At 44.0% G+C, this 20,561-nt stretch overlaps 1 protein-coding gene across 1 annotated transcript in view; it reads right to left on the reverse strand.

Moving 5' to 3' along the window:
- Positions 1-13,617, reverse strand: part of SLC17A8 (solute carrier family 17 (vesicular glutamate transporter), member 8) — a 31,477-nt gene extending 17,860 nt beyond the window's left edge. The window contains exons 1-3 of the mRNA XM_005882346.2: positions 13,328-13,617; positions 8,524-8,776; positions 2,308-2,426 (exon numbers count right to left, since the gene is read on the reverse strand). Coding sequence (XP_005882408.1) covers positions 2,308-2,426; positions 8,524-8,776; positions 13,328-13,428 — 473 coding nt within the window. The 5' untranslated portion in view covers positions 13,429-13,617. The remainder of the gene's footprint in view (positions 1-2,307; positions 2,427-8,523; positions 8,777-13,327) is intronic.
- Positions 13,618-20,561: the final 6,944 nt, after the last annotated feature.

Below are 20,561 nucleotides of genomic sequence, written 5' to 3' on the forward strand. Positions count from 1 at the left end.
ATGCCTTTCAAAATTATGCTTCGTCTCTGGACTCCTATTTAATCTACGCACAGCTTTCTCCAGATTGCTGAACCCTTCTAGATGCTGGAACAAGAACCCCGGCACTGGGCTGCTTTGATTCCCAAGCTCCAATCCCCAGACCCATCAGGGGCATGTGTTTAGCAACACAAGGATGTCCTGCCTGGATGAGGTCCTGATGCTGGAGACTGACCCGCATGTGGTGGGCTTGCTGGAGACCCACCACTCCGCTTGGTTCCACACAGCGGACCCATTCTGACCAATAGCTGGTGACCTGTGCACATTTGGGTGGTGTCTCCTGCTGCACAATTCTGCTCTCACGTTACCAGGAGGGGATAGAGACGATCTGAGAAGCATGCCGTGACGTGGGACCAGCCAAGCACAAGACAGGCTGTGTACCTGTCTCAGCCCCCGACTCTCTGCCCTGTGCCACTTGCCTTCTCCTCCCTGCCTTGACCAGCGTGGAAGAAAGCAGACAGCAGTTTCTCCCTTTCTCACACCTGTTAATGATGCTGCAGCCTGTTTTACATGGGAAATTATGTATGATTTCTTTTTAGGGCAGAAATGTGAACAGTAACCCCAGAGATCATAGGAGCCAATATTTTATCACTTTTTTAAAAGAATGTAATAGGTAAGTGACAATAAAAAGGGACACAAATTAGATAAGAACATAAGTAAATACAGTCTTGCTTATATATATTTAGAGTCTATGGTAGTGACTTTCAAACTTGTTTTTATCTTGACCCATAAAACAAAATATATTTTATACTGCAACCTAATATATATTCATACACACCAATGTAGCCAAAACAAGTTTTAAAAACCAAAACTTAAATGTGCGATGAGCTAAGATATTTTATGCTACTTTCTTCTACTTAATTATCTTCTCTCTCTCTCTCTCTCTCTCTCTCTCTCTCTCTCTCTCTCTTTAGAAAATGCTCATTGGTAAATTATTATATTGATTTTATTACCATCTAAAGCAGTGGTTCTCAACCTTGGCTGCACATTAGAATCACCTTGGAATCTTTTTAAAATCTTGATTTCTGGGCCTCATCCTCCGGAAATTCTGTTTCTTTGTTATGGGGTGGGGCCACAACATTAGTAACAAAGAAACAGAATTTCCGGAGGATGAGGCCCAGAAATCAGGATTTTAAAAAGATTCCCAGGTGATTCTAATGTGCAGCCAAGGTTGAGAACCACTGATCTAAAGAGTTGTGTTTTAGAATTTGAAACGCACTGCTTTATAAAATGCATATTTCACAAAATCCATGTACGTGAAGTCACACAGGACACACAATTGGAAGGGGCCTGGGGCATTCAGCACGCTCCCTTCTGGTACATATACACCCTCCCTCGCCTCCTAGTGGCCATCCTCTTCTGCTGGAATCCCTCCAGTAACAGAACTCACTGCTTCTCGTGGCACCACATTCTGGCTTGGCTACTTTTAGTTGTTCAAACGCCTGCTATTGAATTTCAAGGGCATTAAAGACATCTTACAATCTAGAGGCTAGTCCCTACTCACATGACAAAACCTGTAGGGCACATGACCATATTTACACAGGATCGCAGAATGTCATGGGTCAAAGGGAACCCTGTTCAAACACCTGCTATTGAATATCAAGGGCATTACAGACATCTTACAATGTAGAGGCTAGTCCAGCCGTGGGCAAACTACGGCCCGCGCGCTCCCTTCTGGTACATATACACCCTCCCTCGCCTCCTAGTGGCCATCCTCTTCTGCTGGAATCCCTCCAGTAACAGAACTCACTGCTTCTCGTGGCACCACATTCTGGCTTGGCTACTTTTAGTTGTTCAAACGCCTGCTATTGAATTTCAAGGGCATTAAAGACATCTTACAATCTAGAGGCTAGTCCCTACTCACATGACAAAACCTGTAGGGCACATGACCATATTTACACAGGATCGCAGAATGTCATGGGTCAAAGGGAACCCAAACACAATCTAACCCATGCTCCATTTCACAGGTGTGGAAAGTGAGGCCCAGAGAAGGAGGGAAGGTGACTCAGTAGAGGGCACCAAGTGAGTGACTCAGAGTCAATTTTTTTTACTCCATAATCACTTGAAGTATTGCAAGATAAATGAGATTCAATAAAAAGAGATTCTGAAGAACGGGATCATATGGGATTGATATCCGTGAGTCACCTCTGTTGGAATGGCTCCTGTCTTTCACTCTGTACCCCCACATTGAGAGCCAGCTCTGCAGACTTGGTAGAAGTGCAAAGCCTGTTATGATCTGTGCAGCACTCATGTCATATCGGTTTATCTTACCTGTTAGCAGCAAACTTGTTTGAAATGAAACCACCTGGAATTTGGGTCACAATATAACCCCAGAAAAAAGAGCCATGGATAAAGCCCACCGTCTCTGGATCCCAGTTAAACTGTGCTATCTGAAAATGAGAAATCAGATACAGTTATGTTTGTAAGAAAACACTTGCCCGCCATTTTTCACTGAGGATCCTACATAATAACCCAAGTTCCTTCTTTCTTTTGCTTAATCAATAATTATTTATGGAGGGCCCTTGTGTGCTTAGGATATAGCAGTGATCACAAAAAAAGTAGCTACTCTCAGGGAGTTCAGCTTGTAATGAGAGACTGTATGAATTTACACATATGTATACAGTGGGGCCTTGACTTACGAGTTTAATTTGTTCCGTGACGGAGCTCGTAACTCAAATTACTCGTATGTCAAATCAAAAAGTGAATGAGTGAGACACGTGATGCTGGGCTGATGTTGTGGCGTTCACTGTGACGTTCGCTGCGCCAACTAGCGGTGGGGTATCTGAAGCTGGCTCGTAACCCGAATTTTAGCTCGCAACTCAAAGCAAAAAATCGGCCGAGAGACGGCTCGTATCTCGAAAAACTTGTTAGTCTGGACACTCGTAAGTCAAGGCCCCACTGTATATGATATATATATGTAGATACATATATACCATATATATTATATATACCAAATATATACACCATCATATATTATTATATACATGCATATATACCATTTATCTGAGCCCCCTTAGAATCATAATAACCCCCAGTATGAACCATTAGCATAAGCCAAGCACTGTGTCAGGCACTGTGTTAGGCTGTAAACATGGTCCCCAAGAGGCAGACACACAAAATCCCTGGAACTATGAATGCTGTCTTATTGGGAAAAGGGTTTTGCTGGCGTGATAAAGTCAAGGATCTGGAGATGAGTTTTCCTGGATTATCCAGCTGGGCCCTAAATCCTATGACAAGCATCCTTTTAAGAGAAAGGAGACCTGAGACAGATAGGAAAAGGCCACGTGAAGACAGGCAGAGACTGGAGCGATGCTGCCCGGAGCCAAGCAATGCCTGGAGCCACCAGAAGCTGGGAGAGGCCGGGAAGGGTCCTCCCCTAGAGCCTTCGGAGGGAGCACTGCCCTGCAGGCACCTTGATTTTGGACTTCTGGTCTCCACAACTGTGAGAGAAACAATGTCCCTTGTTTTAAGCCACCCTGTTTGTGGTCATTTATTCTGGCAGCCTTAGGAAACGAATATAGGTACTTAATATATTAGTACCAAATTTGATCTACAAAGTAGGTTTTTTTTTATCCCCATTTCATAATAAGGGAAATGAAAGTTAGCAAATAATTATATCTTCCTGCTCACATTTTTATTTTTTCAATTACAGTTTACATTCAATATTATTTTGTATTAATTTCATTTGTACAGAATAGTGGCTAGACAATCATATACTTTACAAAATGCCCCCCTCCCCCCAATATTTCCAGCTGGCCCCAGACAAATACATTATTATTGACTATATTCCCTAAGCCTGTGGTTGGCAAACTGCGGCTCGCGAGCCACATGCGGCTCTTTGGCCCCTTGAGTGTGGCTCTTCCTAAGCCTTAGGAGTACCCTAATTAAGTTAATAACAATGTACCTACCTATATAGTTTAAGTTGAAAAAATTTGGCTCTCAAAAGAAATTTCAATCGTTGTACTGTTGATATTTGGCTCTGTTGACTAATGAGTTTGCCGACCACTGCACTAAGCTGCACTTTACGTCCCCATGACTATTCTGTAACTACCAATTCCTTCCAGGAGGATTCTCCCCTCCTCTCAGCACCCTGCGCCTCTTCCCTGCTGAGGACTTCTGAATAGAGACAGGTAAGGCTGGACTCAGCCAGATAGCCTCTGTTTCTCTCTGTGTTTTTTTTTCCTTATCTATCTATCTATCTATCTATCTATCTATCTATCTATCTATCTCTATCTCCCTCCCTCTCCCTCTCCCTCTCCAATCTGAACCCAGAGAGTCTAGTTAAATAGCACTGAACTGAAACAAGTCCCACTGGAGTCAGGGACAGTTACTAGTAAGTCACCTCCGTGGCAAGGAAAGGCTCAAGGAATTCAGCTTTGGAGAGCAGTGAGAAACTATAGAAAAGGCAAGAAAACAGTCCATGGAGAGACCCCGAGGATGGAGCAGATTCAGAGAGAAGCAGAGGAGAGACCATGAGGAGGGAGCACGCTGGAGGCCTTAGCTACGGGGTTCCTGGCTCCCAGGAGGTCCAGCTCCGCTCTCCCTTCCTGGCGAGGCCTCTGTTCACGCCTTGGAAACAATTACATAAAGACTCCTTTCCTCCTCACAGTGGAGAACAGCATGGATTTCAGTCCCACCGCAGGCTGGGCCCCCTGTCCAGGGCACAGACCGGACAAACTTACACAGCAGCTCTGCTCTCTGCCCTCCACTTTCATGAGATCCCTGATAGCCTCTCATAATTCCCTTTTTGACTCGAACCGGTTTCACTGAATTTCTATTCTTTTGTAACCAGCAAACCCTTACCAGGACACAAGGGCAACTTGCTCAAGGCCTCAGAGCTAATAAACAAGAGTCAAGTTTGAAACCTGGTCTGGCCAGTTCCAAAGTCCAGCCTCTAAACCAGGTTCTCAACCTGTGGGCCGCGACCCCTTTGGCAGTCGAACGACCCTTTCACAGGGGTCGCCTAAGACCATCCTGCATATCAGATATTTACATTACGATTCATAACAGTAGCAACATTACAGTTATGAAGTAGCAACGAAAATAATTTTATGGTTGGGATCACAACATGAGGAACTGTATTTAAAGGGCCAGAAGGTTGAGAACCATTGCTCGAAACCTTACAGAGCTCATGATTCATGGGAAGGCATCTAGACTTTTCCTGAGGGTAATGAGAAATAATAGCCATTTCTCAAGCTTCCATCATTTATTGACTACCATATACTAGATTCACATGCTTTAAAACTCATAATTTTGGAACTGCAAATGATTATTCACACATCAGCTAAAATGACCTTTTATACCAGCAGTGGAATATATACCACGTATTTGCAAGACCTATCTATTCATACTGCTTAAGTCTCTCACGCTTTTGAAAATGAGGATTTAAAGTGATCTCTGTGCAAAATATCTAGATTCCCCCCCCCCAATGAAAAATCAAACAAACAAAATTACCAGCCATTCATGGCCTTTATTAATACAATTAGTGGAATAGCTTTGGCATCAGGTTGAACAATGAGCTGATATCTAAGCTCTGTTCTGTTTGGATAAGAGAGAAACGGCCTACTACAGATGAGAGTTGGTTAGAGCTTCGAAATGCTACTCAACTTCTACTTCTTTGGCCAGTGAAATGATGTCAAGTATATTTTAGATCTTAATCAGTTTCTCTAAGACTCTAGAGCAGTGGTTCTCAACCTTCCTAATGCCGCGACCCTTTAATACAGTTCCTCATGTTGTGGTGACCCCCAACCATAAAATTATTTTCGTTGCTACTTCATAACTGTAATTTTGCTACTGTTATGAATCGTAATGTAAATATCTGATATGCAGGATGTATTTTCATTGTTACAAATTGAACATAATTAAAGCATAGTGATTAATCACAAAAACAATATGTAATTATATATGTATTTTCCGATGGTCTTAGGCGACCCCTGTGAAAGGGTCCTTGCTCACAAAAGGCTGGGAGAAAGCATGTGATACACATCTGAAAGCTCACTCATGTTCATTACTCTTTATTTTAAAAATGTATGACATGCTCCCTACACCTTGACTGCCTGCCTCCCACCCCCCAATGAAAATAAACAAGGATATCCTTTAGAACAGGTTTAGCTGTGACATCAAAGGGGCGAGTTAGAAGAATCTCCGTGGAGCTCTTTTCTTCTAGCAGAATAATCTCTTAGAAAAGGACTTTCGACGGCATGAATGGACCTGGAGAGCATTATGCTAAGTGAAATGAGCCAGTCAGAGAAAGACAAGTACCATAAGATTTCTCTTATATGTGGACTCTAATGAACAAAATAAACAAACAAAATAGAAACAGACTCATAGATACAGAGAACAGACTGACAGCTGTCAGAGGGGAGTGGGGTTGGGGTGAAAAAGGTGAGGCGATTAAACCAACAAACATGAAAACTCACAGACACAGACAGTACGATGATTACCAGAGGGAAAGGGGGTGGGGGAGCTATGAGAGGGTAAATGGGGGATAAATGGTGACAGAAGGACAATTCACATTGGGTGGTGAACACACAACATAATACATCAATGTCATCCCAATAAATTAAATTAAAATTCAAAAAAGAAGCCTGCAGACCAACTAAAGACTTCTTTTTAATGGATTGAAATCAACTTTTCCCAAATCAGTGCTTGGCAGGAACTGGTCCAGGTAATGCTATTAGATGCGGCATGAAGGAGGGCGTTCTGCAATCGTGTCTGGGAAATAACCGCATTCCACGGCCCCCTCGGGAGCTCCTCATAGAACACAGCACAGTGAAGGCTCTCGTGTCACACAGCAGCGCCTTCTTTGCAGCACAGCCTACAGAACACTGATTGGCCAGACACCAGTGTGGGAAACTCTGGTCTAAATGTGTTGCCAACTGTGGGCGGGGACCCGACCAGACAACTATTAGATGCCTCTCCACGAATGGATGGATTTCAACCAGTCATTCCAATGCATGGGCTCAATACAAGGAAACGTGTATTTATTGGGTATCTGTTGGGCATACATTTTCATCTTTTTTCAATGATTCTTTAGGCCTCCCATTTAAGATATTAACCAATGAACTTATATGCATATATGCATAACCCATGGACATAGACAATACTGTGGTGAAGGCCTTGGGGGGTGGGCAGGTGGAGGGAGTCAATGGGGAAAAGGGGGAGACATCTGAAATACTTTCAGCAATAAAGATAAAATAAAATAAAAATAAACAAAGAAGATTTTTGACTTTCCGGTGATTCATAAAAACAATACTATTTAAGTCACATCAGAGTATGCTCGCTTGTGACTATAACAGCCTGGAACTGGGCCTCCTGCTTCCACTCACGTCAAATCCAACCCACCCTGACCACTAAACAGTGATCATTCTGGAGCACAGATCTGACAGCATCGCCTCTCCTTAAAGTCCATCTGTGACTTCCTACACGGTTTACCAGGCTTGACATGACCTGACCTCTTTTCCCTTGCTGCTTCCATCTCCTGATGCTCACCCCCAATCTACTCTCCTATGCGGTTCTCACCCTGGAATCTGTGAATGGGGATCTGTGAACTGGATGGGGAAGAAATCGGCATCGGATTCTACTAACTGCTAACTGAAATTTGGCATTTTCTGCAATTATGAATGTGGGCAACAAACCACAGTCGTATTCTCAGTACCTATGACGCTATTACTAGTGGGAATTATCGATATGTTCACATCTGCATGGCAATTGTTGCCACTATCTCAAACTACTGTTTATAGTTCAAATTCAAAAGTACACTGATTTTTAGACCCATTGCTAGATTTTGTCATCTGATGTGTTCATAAAGAAGCTCATAGGTTTCTGTATTGCAAATTTTATTTTCAAAGATTTTGATATCTGTATTTTAACATTAGTTTCCTTTGTAATCTCATATATTTAGTTTTAAGAATTTAAAACATTATTTTTGACAAATGGTTCATAAGGCTCATAAGTCTTCACCAGGCTGCCAAGCATGAACTCCTATCTCAGCTCAGTTCTAAACTCATCATTCATTCTCTCTCTCTCTCTCTCTCTCTCTCTCTCTCTCTCTCTCTCTCTCTCCTCCCCCTACAGACTTGGACATATGATGTTCCTTTTCTTCAAAGATTCTTCTTTCTCCCCCACCAAAACCCTCTTTGTCAAATTCTTCCTCATCCTTCAGCTCCAGCCATCACTTTCTCTGGGAATTCGTTCACAATATCAAAGTCTGTACTAGGTCCCCTCCCCTGTATGATCCCGACCCTTCTGAACACTCCAACATAGCACCTAGATCCCCAAATTGTAATCGCTTGCTTGTCTGTCTCTGTGAGAACCAGGGCCCGGGCTGCGTTGTTCAGCATCTAATCACCTTGCATGGTACCCGGCACATGGTAGCCACTCTACACTTTTGTCACATCAATGAATGAGATGCAGTGCTTTCTTTCACGTAGCAAAATATTTGCACAGCTTTGGCCAAAAGAGCTCCCACCGTAGACTGACCCTGACCTGAATTTCCGGTTTTCCATCAACGTAGATGGTGCTGTTGTTGACCATTTCCACGATGGCAACTCCGAGGTTGCACCGAATCCCGAAGGAAATGCAGAATCCCAGCCCGCTCATGATGGCAATGATGTACCGCTTGGGGACGCCACAGCACTGGCAGTCGCAGAGCGGGGCGCTCTGCCTGGACGTCTGCACTGGCCTTCCTTCCTCATTCAGCTCAATGTCATTTGCTTCCTCGTTGGTCCCATCGATTTTTCTACAGTGGAAAATGCGTGGGCAGAGAAGAAAGGTCAGGAATAGAGAAAAACAAAAGGCACTATTCACAAAGAAAAAAGTGTCCCAAGAGGGGAGAAGGGAAACACAAAGTAGGGTGCAGCCTGCATTTTTTAATGTTGTTACTGTTACCATCATCACTATTCTTACTAAAATACATTGTAAAGGCTAAAATGACCGATATTCTGGATCCTGTGTTGCCCATTGATAGGCATTAGGTCATTGCAATCTCATCACAACCCCACGAAGTAGGGAGCGTTATCTTGCCATTTTATAGATGAGGAAACTAAGTCATCCGAAATGGGATGCGGGCCCAGGACCAGAGACTGTGTCTCCAACAATGTGCTTCACTGGATTTCCCAAACGGAGGGCCTGTCTACAAAATCCCCAGTCAGTGTTCCTCAAAACCGTCCAAGTCATGGAGAGCAGGAATAGGCTGAGACACAGTCACAGATCAGAGGAGACAATGGGGACAAGACGATTAAGTGCAATGTGGTATCGGCATTGGATCCTGGAACAGGAAAATTGACATCAGTGGAAAGAGTAATGAAACTTTAATACAGTGTGGAGTGTAATTAGTAATTCATCCATGTTGGTGCCTTAGTTTTGACAAATGTGCCACAGTAATGGAAGCTGTGAACGTGAGTGGAAACCAAGTCAGGAGTATATAGAACATCTCTGTACTATCTCTGCAATGTTTCTGTGAGTCTAAAATTATTCCAAAACAAAAGCTTCCTTTTAAAAAAAAAAAAACAAAAAACAAAAAAAACACAAAACAGCATAACTCCAGAGAAGGTGGAATTCTGAGCTTAGGTAGGTCTCTTACACCAAAGCTGAGATCCTGATAAGAAATGGTATCCTGAGAACCTGGATGAAAGGGTATCTGAGACTTGGGTTAGGAGATAGATGCACTTGAACATCCAATACCCTAAATTCCTCGGAACCCTCTGGACCTGCACAGGTGGCCACTTCTGCTTGGAAAGTATTGGTTCCACCTCCTTAAAGGGAAAGTATAAGTACTTACAAGGAGAGCAGAACCCCCCGCAGTCTCCCTTGGGGAAAGTCTTCAGTACTACAATGGATCAGGAGAAAAGCCCACACTTGCCTGAAGATCCAGAGATTTCTGGCTACATTGTGGCCCAAATAACTCCCTAAACCTAAAGGAGTGGCTAAATTTCAAGACAGCAAGTGGGAAGAGCAGATAGTTCATTAGAGAGGTAGCATAGTGTCATGACTGACGATGGTGGGCAGAGAACGTCTGGTCTGAAAGCCGCCTCTGCCACTTATAAGCTGTGTGACCTTGGGCAATTTACTTAACCTCTCTGTTCCTCAGCTTCCTCATCTGTAAAACTGTGATTGTAATTGGCCCTACCTCAAAGCACTGTTAAAACTAAATAAGTTCAGGCCCTGGCCGGTTTGGCTCAGTGGATAGAGCATCAGCCTGTGGACTGAAGGGTCCCAGGTTTGATTCTGGTCAAGGCCATGTACCTTGGTTGCAGGCACATCCCCAGTAGGGGGTGTGCAGGAGGCAGCTGATTGATGATTCTCTCTCGCTGATGTTTCTAACTCTCTATCCCTCTCCCTTCTTCTCTGTAAAAAAATCAATAAAATATGTTTTTTAAAAAAAACTAAATAAGTTCATAGAAGTTGGACCATCGTGTTTGCTATTATCATTTATTACACATAAATAGAGGACACCCATATTGTCATTTAAGTTGGACAAATTTTTCTATCAATTTCTGGACATTAATTTCCCAAGTTGATGCCTTCTATGCCATGTGTTCCAATACTGGACAATAAGTGCATGCATCATCTTTCTTCCCACTCTTCTAAAATATTATTGTCCCGTTAGCTGATGAAGTTGGTCAGCTGCTTCTCATCAATGACTGCTCTCAAGGAAGCCTACCAGTGCCTGACTGTATCAGCCTCACGTGGGAACTTCAAACACTTCCCTGTGCACCTGCCACGCCCTTGACCGTGGGCAACTCTCTGTGGTTCAAGAGGAACTCACGAATTCCACTTAGATGATGTTCTCAGTCTCAAACATTAACAGACATCTACAATGCATCTTGCATGCTAAGTTAGAAAGTCGGTATTTCTAACTTCCAAATGTTCTTATTCTTGTCCTTTACACAACAGGAAATCATGCTTTGTGATTTTTTTTTTTTTACATTGGATTCTGTCCACTGGCTTAATGTGAAAAATCAACAAGGTAGGGAATGTCCACTATTAGATGCCAGGCTCTGGGCAAAACATTTTATATGTAATTATCTTTCAGACCCGAGGTTAACACCAAGTGCGTGGCAGAGCTGGTCTCGCTGGAGGAGCCCTAATTCTGGAGCCCAGCTCAAAGACCCCTAGAGCGGAGCATCAACTCAGATCCCTGGTCCATTAATGCCTTTGTTTCCTTCCTAGGCCAATAATTCCCCTGTAGGGATCACTGAAAAAAAGGGGTCCGAATTTGTCTCTATTTCAGCTAAAGTCGTCCTACAATTGTGAGGGCAATGCTAACATCCAGGGTGCATTTAGTGCACTCTCTATTCCAAGCACAGGGACTGTGATTGTTCCGAGATACAGTTCCGAGAAAACTGTTCAGAGTCCGAAACACAGAGCTCGGTTCTAGGTTGAGGTCGCACAACTTGGAAATTAGTAATTTTGTTATATGCCTAAGTAAACCAGCTGGTAAACAAAAGGATTTTTAAGCGGCTCATCTACTCAAACAGCAAAACCTGCTCCGAAGAGAAGTCTCTTATTGAAAAAAAAAAGAAAACCAACAGAATTTCAAAATAACAATTAAAGTTGGAAAAGAAAAATCCTAAGGACTCTTTGCCAAGTATTTCATAAGCCAAGACAGAGAGTCTGGTGATTGTAAATGGTGACCATGGTCCAAAGTCATGGTTTTCCTTCCTGACTTTGTCAGATTCCTTTGTCATCAGGTGATTGTGCCAGTGAAGCCACCGTGCATCCTGTCTGCATTTTTAATCAAATGAACTCCACCACGACAAGGTGCTACTGCAGGGGGAGCTCAACAGGAAGGACAAAACACTCTTAAAAGAACGGGTTATTTCAATCATGGCCTGTGTTTGGCAGGTTTCTCATGCTTTCACCAAACTAGGTTTTCATCCACACGTGATAATGGGGTCTGATTGGAAGCTTTTTGTTTTTAATCATTAAATTAATAAGGTGCCCAACCCAGTTCTCTGACTATGAAAGCTCATCAAGAGTGATACAATAGCCCAGCTGGTGTGGCTCAGTGGTTGAGCATCAACCTATGAACCAGGAGGTCACAGTTTGATTCCTGGGCAGGGCACATGCCCAGGTTGCGGGTTCAATCCCCAGTGTGGGGCCTGGAGGAGGCAGCCAATCAATGATTCTCTCTCATCATTGGTGTTTCTCTCTCTCTCTCCCACTCCCTTCCTCTCTGAAATTAATATGTGTGTGTGTGTGTGTGTGTGTATATATATATATATATATATGCTTTTTTAAAAAAGAGTGACACAATAAAAAATGTAACACTCACAGGAGCCCCTGTGTTATAAAACACAAGAAGTGACACATTTGTAATACCTTAACTAATAAAGAATTAAATAAAATAAAAAACACAAGAAGTGAAATGAACCTCAGTGTGCCTAGACAAGTTACATGCTAATGTTTTTAAATTTAAGAGATAACATAGAAAAGTTAAAAGAGATACCAGGTGACATTTTCACTTACCACGATTAGAAATAAGCATTCAAACACATAAAAATCTTAGCAAGGATATTTTTCACATTTATTTATATCAGAGAGATTAAGGGAGTCATTTTACCTTGTACATGAGGACTGCTTACTAATTCATGAATAAAAACCTAGGAAGGCACTTACTATGTCTATTTTAAAAAAACACAAATTAAAATGTCACATCAATTCATTCACTTATAGTAAACTCTCCTTTCAATAATAATATATTTTAATTTTTTAAATATTTGTTTGTTTGTTTGTTTGGACCAAAACATTGAACTCAATGATAGTACTTAACATTTTCCACTGGAATCATGTGAGACTTTCTGCTAAGTTACCTTCTTCAAATTATTGTATAACTACACTTCTCTTTCACACAACCAGGAACCACTTTATATAGTTTATATGACAAGCTAAACAATTTGCAAATATCTTATTTTCATTTACAGTAAAAAAAATAAAGTAAAAATTTCTTAAAAATTATTTCAGCTCCAAGCATAACCATGTTTTTCATTCCTATAGAATTAATATGAAGTGTCATTTCCCTAAGTCTTTCCTAATTCCATGCCAAACACACGCTATATAAATCACCACGTCCAGTAAGTGCTAATCCTGCTGTATAAGCAGAACCCTGTACTTTGGATGCATCTTTCCCTCCCCAGGCACAGTCTGCTGGAGCTGGAAGGGGCGCCAGAGCCATCGAATCTGACCCACCTTCTCCTAATTAAAAACATGGCTTTAAAAACATTAAGCAAAATCCCTTAAGCATTGGCAATGCTCAGAAATAAACCTGAAGTTTGCATTCCAACTTTACCTTTGTAACATCCCCAACGAATCTCCCACGGCATTCTTCACTCCTTCCTTTCCAGGCTTCAGAATTTTTTCTTTGAAGGTATCCAATGCTTTGAAAGGCATTTTGAATGGGGGGACACCTCGGAGCCGTTTAACAGTCCGTCTCAGAAACTGTCATCCTCCCTCATTTCCAGCGTGGGGACCACTCTGCCTTCCTTGATGGACACTCTGAAGTCAGTTCTCATGGAGGTCACTTCTTAAAACCAAGGAGATGAAACTCAGCCCGGATCTTTCAAGTTGAGACAACACCCTCCACACCCCACCCCACCCCCCAAAAGAAGAGGCCAGGCCGAGGGAGTCTGGTTGGGAACCCAGCCCCTTGCCAAGCTCCCAGCTCCGCAGCTGCTGTGGGGCTGTCTCAAGCTGAGAGCAGCCTGGCTCCCTCCCTGGGGCCGCAGCTGGAGAGGCGGGGTGGGCTCCAGCCCGCAAGGTGTTCCCAGACCAGCGAGGCCAGCCACCGCCTCTGTGGTGTGTCTCCCGCCCCTCCTGCTGCTTCTGACCACATCCCCCTCCGCCTCCTCCTGCTTGGCTGTGATCGCTGAGTGATCCTTTCCAAGGTGATGCTATAGTAACGAGCACAATACCTGCCCCCACAGCTGGGGCTTATGAATGGGCTCTCAGCCCAGCAGGCACCCAGGATGGAGTGGATGGAACATTGACAAGTCCTCTGCTTTTCCGAGATCTGGCCCTGCAGGCGGGCTCCCGGCCACCACATTATGCCTCTGAGGCCCCTCGTGGGAGCCAGGAGACAGTGTTTCAGCCACTGTCCTTGCATGTGGTCCTCGCAGGAACATTTGTTGTTGAGGAGGCTAAATGCAAAACACTTGCCAGGGACATCTAGGAGGGCGTTTGTGTGCTCCTCATTGACGGAGCAGGATCTCTCCAGGTGTGGCTCAACGGTGCCACTGGGCACATCTGATTGAAGATACCAGAGCGGGTCTTGGACCGGCTTAGAACACTTCACTGGTCCGCACTGTCCCCGAGATAAACCCAAGTTCTTTATCACAGCACACAAGGCCCTCCATGGGGGACCCCAGCCTTGATTCCTGTCACTCCTTTCTTCATATCAGCACTTCCCTGAATTCAACAAGCTCCCTATCGACCCCGGGGTTTGCTCAAGCTGTCCTCTCTGCCTGGGAAGCTCTCCTCACCCCACATCTGGGTAACGTCAAGGGATTCTTAAGTCTCAGTGAGGCATCACCTCCTTTAGAAACCCTCATGGACAAGGTTCGCCCTCCTCTGCCCCATAGGATCTGGCATGTAGTGTGTAGCATAAGTATCACACGTTGCTCACACATGTATGGGTGGCAGGGTGACGCCTCCATAAACGATGCTGCCATGAAGAAATGGCCTTGTCTCAAGGCTCCAGTGCTCCCACCTCCACATGCCCAATGACCCCCAAGCTATGGGTCTCAGGTTCCCCAGGACCAGCTGCTGTCCTCTGCATGCCACGGTCCAACCCTTCTCCAAGATTTAATTAAATTGATCTAAACCAGAGCTGGGTGCTTGGTAGATTAAATACTACTACCAATAAAAACTGTTATTATTATGGCCAATATTTATTGAGCTCTCTGGTCCAAACTCCGTGTTAATACATAAGCACTCTTTATGTATTGTCATAATCCTCCTAACACTGCTTTGCGCTTAGTAATTTATTTTCCCCAACTTTACTGACGGGAAACTAGAGCTAAGAGAGGTTAGACTTGCCAGGTTTCAGATCCAAACAGCCTGGCTCCAGCCAACTCTGCTGTCTTTCTTATTCCCATATTCTCAGTTCTCCCCTCTCCTCTCTCTCTCTCCTCCCTCTCCACCCCTCCCCTCCCCAACTACCTCCTCTGAATTTAATGAGGTATATTTTATATATCATGTACTTCACCCTTTTCAAGTGAACAAGTGATTTTTAATAAATTGGCCAAGTTGTGCAAGCATCACCATAAAGCATAAAGCAGATAGGACATTTCTATCACCCTAATGAAATCCTCATATTCATTGTTAATCCTGGCTCCCATCCCCCACACTGCCCCAGGCAACCATCCAGCTACTTTCTGTCTCTATAGAGGTGCCTTTTCTAGAAATTTCATATAAATGAAATCAGACAATATGTGGTCTCTTGTGTCTGGCTTCTTTCACTTAGTATAATGATTTTGAGGTCTGTCCATGTAGCAGCTTATATCAGTAGTATCCTCCTTCTTTTTCTCTTCTCGGTGGAATATTTTATTGTATGGACATACGACATTGTGCTTATCCATTGACCTGCTGATGGACATTTAAGTTGTTTCCAATTTCTGGCTATCCTATATAATAAAAGTGTAATATGCAAATTGACCAAATGGTGGAATGACCAGTTGGCGGGGGGCAGGGCTGGCGAGCAGGCAGTGCCAGGCAAGTGCCAGTGGGCAGAGGGAGGGGATGGTGTTGTGGGGGGTGGCAGCAACCAGCAAAGGCAGAGGGGCGGGGGGCAGGCAGTGCCAGGTGAGTGCCAGTGGGCAGAGGGAGGGGATGGTGATGTGGGGGGTGGCAGCGACCAGCAGAGGCAGAGGGGCAATGGGGGGGGGCATCCCCTGATCAGCCACCTGGTCACCTCCCACAGAGGGAGGCCGGACTGCAGCTTAGGCCCACTCTCTAGGGGAAGCAGGCCTAAGCCATCAGTAGGACATCCCCTGAGGGCTCCCGGGCTGTGAGAGGGTGCAGGCCAGGCTGAGGGACCCCCTGAATGCACAAATTTTCATGCACCAGGCCTCTAGTTATGAATAAACTGTTAAGAACATTCCTGTGCAAGCCTTTGTGTGAACATATCTTTTCATCTCTCTTGGGTAAACACCTAGGAGTATAATTGCTGAATCATATGGTAAGTCCATTAATTTTTGAAGAAACTGCCAAATTATTTTCCAAAGTGGCTGCACTGTTTTGCCTTCCCACCAACATGCCTGTGCTCCTATAACCCATATATGGCACTCACCACACCGATGGACTCATTCATTTCGTTCGTTTGTTTCTTCAGGGGATTATCACAGTCAGCCATTATCACCAGCGCCTCAAGAAGGCCTGCCACACACCTGGCCCTCAAGAAAAGGCCCAAATGAGTAAATGAATAACATGAGCTTCAGTTCTGAAAAGTCTGGCTTTATATTGTTTCAACTATCAACAATTCTAGTGTAGGGGTTAAGAGTACAACTCTGTTATTGCTAGACTTCCTGGGTCCATATCCCATCTCTGCTTCGTTTCCCACCTGTGTGAACTTGAGTCAGAAGTCCCTAATTGTAATGGGGGAAATACTGGTTCATTTCATCTAATATTATTAGGGCATGGAAACACTTTCCCATTTTCCTTTATACACCATAAATGGTGTCTTGAAAAAAAAAGATTCAAGGCTTTCTTAGGTTGTGTCCAAGGCCAAAATATCCTTGAATTTCTGCTAATGTAGTCAATACAGTTGCATCACAATAATGCAACCTAAATGTGGGAGGAAGTCAAGATCAGAATATATTTTGGAAGATTTCTCATCACCTTCACTTTTCTTGCAGATGGAATGCAGAGTATCCAGATAATTTCAATACATAAAGCAGTGAACAGGGCACACATTCAGGGCATCAAGAATTAAGATGAGCCCTAGCCGGTTTGGCTCAGTGGATGGAGCGTTGGCACACAGACTGAAGGGTCCTGGGTTCAATTCCAGTCAAGGGCATGTACCTCGGTTGAAGGCTAGATCCCTGGCCTGGTTGGGCTCATGTGAGAGGCAACCAATTTATGTCTCTCTCTCACATCAATGTTTCTCTCTGTCTCTCCCCCTCCCTTCCACTCTCTCTAAAAATCAATGTGAAAATATCCGGGTGAGGATTAATTTATAAAAAAAGAATTAAGAAGAAACCAACCTACACACTTTTGACAAATATTTGTTATAAGGCCCTATCCTTCTCTTCATTTAAATTCTAGAAGCCAGATACTCTCATCAATCTGTCACAGCCTATCCGTGTTCAAAAAATGTACCTGAAAAGTGACCAATAGATGGACCATTACTTAGGAGACAGTGACATCTTCTGGTAGTTCATAGACTAAATACACTTAGGCCAGGCATCCCCCGCCCCCCACTGCGTACTGATTGTCCGTTCAGTGTACGTTTATGGAGCCCATAAGTGTGGATTCTTAAGTTTCTGAAATGTTCAACGAGGCATAAATTATTAGTTCTAAAATAATACTACACTCACTTATTTTGTTCCTTGCCTGGCTGTCATCCTGGCTTAATAGGAAATGTTTTAAGCAGCCAACATTAATTACACTTTTCCTGGTAATCAAATCATCTGACCAAACTGGCAACCATAATTAAAGTACTTTTCATATAATCTCAGAATTTAAAAGGGCCTTGGGAGTTACCTGCCTAACCCCCTCCCCAGTATGTCCAGTTTACTTTGGGAAAATGTGATTCCTAGGTAATCATTCGATCGCATCAAAAACAACTTTAAAAAGGCTCCACACAAGGCCGAGCTCAGGCCCCAACTCCTCTGAAGACGCCTTCCCAACGCCTAGTCTAGGTGGGGCGTCTCTGCTCACAGCACGTGTCACACTGTCCTGTAACTGTCTGCCTACTCGGCTACCTTTATAACCACAGCACAAATTCCTTGAGGGTAAGGCCTGTATCTCATTACTATTTGAGTCCCATGAATCTCACAGAGCCAAGCCTAAAACCTATTTTTTCACTTGTTTTTGAAAAGAAAATGTATTTCAGTAATGCTAGGCGGGGTACCCGTTTAACCACTGCATTTACAAAACTGGCAGCTTTAAGAACAGACTCGGAATAGACTGTATGAATGCTGATTCCTACGTTCAAATTCTAGACATTCAAGTCTCAATCTCATTTATTTTTGTTGTTGTTGTTGTTAAAGCGTGGAAGGGAGGGAAGGAGGAAGGAGGAGAGAAAGAGAAACATCAAATGTGAGAGAGATACATCGATTGGTTGCCTCCCACACGTGCCACTACAGGGGCCTGGGATTGAGCCTGCAACCCAGGTACATGCCCTTGACCGGGAATCGAACCTACGACCCTTAGGTCTGTAGGCAGATGCTCTAACCACTGAGAACCCAGCCAGGGCTCTTTTTTTTTTTAAATCTTTATTGTTGAAAGTATTACATAGGTCCTCTGTAGGCAGTGCTCTAACCACTGAGAACCCAGCCAGGGCTCTTTTTTTTTTTAAATCTTTATTGTTGAAAGTATTACATAGGTCCTCCTTTTCCCCCATTAACCTCTCCCAGCCCATTCCCACCCCTCTACGCCCCAGGCCCTCACCACCCCATTGTCTGTGTCCTTGGATTATGGATATACTAGAGGCCCAGTGCATGAAAATCGTGCATGGGTAGGGTCCCTAGTGGCTGCCAGCTGCCAGCAGGGTACTCCCTACCTTCCATAGGCTGCCTGTCCCCCTCCCCCCGACAACCCCACCACTGCTGCTGGTCACCGCCTGTGGGGCCTTATCGCCCTGCCGAACGCCCCACCACCTCCCAGGCGCTGAGGGAGCTGGGCAGCGGCCCTGCCCCCCGCCACCTCTACTTGTTGCCCTGCAATCAGATCAGCAGAGTGATGGGCCCCTGCCCAGCAACCAGTGGCTCGCACCCACCTTGGCCTGGCACTGCCCACTCACCTGCTCCACCATCCCGCCCCAGTCCTGCTCTGGTCAGGGCCCATCTGGGCCTGCAGTGCCTCCACTGCTGCCCACTGCCAGCACTGCATTGCCAACGCCCACCATATTCCGCAATGCCCCCTGGTGGTCAGTGCACATCATAGCAAGTAGTCGAACTCCCGGCATAACTCCCGGTTGAGGGGACAATTTGCATATTAGGCTTTTATTATATAGGATTCATACAAGTTCATTGGTTGCTCTCTTACCACCCACCCTCCCCTGCCTTCCTTCTAAATTTCAACAGTCTGCTCATGTCTCTGGGTCTATTTTTGATCATCAGCTTATTTGGTTCATTAGATTCCACATATGAATGAGATCATGTGATACTTATCATTCTCTGACTGGCTTATTTCATTCAGCATAATACTCTCCAGGTCCATCCATGTTGTTGCAAATGGCAAGAGTTCTTTCTTTTTTATTGCTGGGTAGTATCCCATTGTTGTGTAAATCCACAGTTTTTTAATCCACTTATCTGTTGATGGGCACTTAGGCTGTTTCCAAATCTTAGCTATGGTGAATTGTGCTGCTATGATCATAGGGGTGCATATATTCTCTCTGATGAGTATTTTGGGTTTCTTACACTATATTCCTAGAAGTGAGATCACTGGGTCAAATGGGAGTTCCATTTTTAATTTTTTGAAGAAACTCCATACTGTTTTCCACAGTGGCTGCACCAGTCTGCATTCCCACATCATTTGCTTTTACATGAAAGTCAAACACTGGCTTTCCTAATAATCTAGGCCATCTCACAAAGGTATATATCCAAAAAGTAGAAAAGAAAAAAATGTATATACATTGGAGCTGCATCAATTAGGTATAATTAAAGTAGCTAAACCTATTTCCACCTCAGGCACATTTTAAAAGAACTCTTTTAAGAAAGGAAAGTTTTTAATATAGGCTAGGCATATATAACTCACAAATGGCTTTTGCTAGCAGCATAAGTACATACCATGTAGCCCTAGTTTAAAATGGCTTAGCAGCCTGTCTGGCATGGCTCAGTGGTTGAGCATCCAACTATGAACCAGAAGGTCACGGTTCGATTCTGTCAGGGCACATGCCCGGGTTTCAGGCTCCATCCCCAGCATGGGGTGTGCAGGAGGCAGCTGATCAATGATTCTCATCATTAATGTTTCCATCTCTCCCTCTCCCTTCCTCTCTGAATCAATAAAAATATATTTAAAAATAAAATAAAATGGCTTAGCAGATTCAGGAATATATCAGAGAGTGAAGTCAGGAGACAGAAATCACACAAGATACTTGAACAGGGCCATTTTAATAAAATAATTCATAGGTGATTATTTAAAAGTGAAAAAATTTTAGGGGTAAAATAGGCAGGTTTAGGGAGTTTTAGCAATGAGGGGGTCCATGGGGGAGGGAGGCACAGTTGGCTGGGGACTTGGAGCTGGCAAAAGGCACACATTCACAAAGAACTAAAGGGGCCAGTCTAAGGGGAAAGGAAGACACCCATTCACAGAAGATAAGGGGAAAGCCACAGGGAAAAAGAGGAAAACAGATTTTCACATGG

The sequence above is a fragment of the Myotis brandtii genome, unplaced genomic scaffold, assembly GCF_000412655.1.
Source record: "Myotis brandtii unplaced genomic scaffold, ASM41265v1 scaffold708, whole genome shotgun sequence".
Classification (NCBI taxonomy): Eukaryota; Metazoa; Chordata; class Mammalia; order Chiroptera; family Vespertilionidae; genus Myotis; species Myotis brandtii.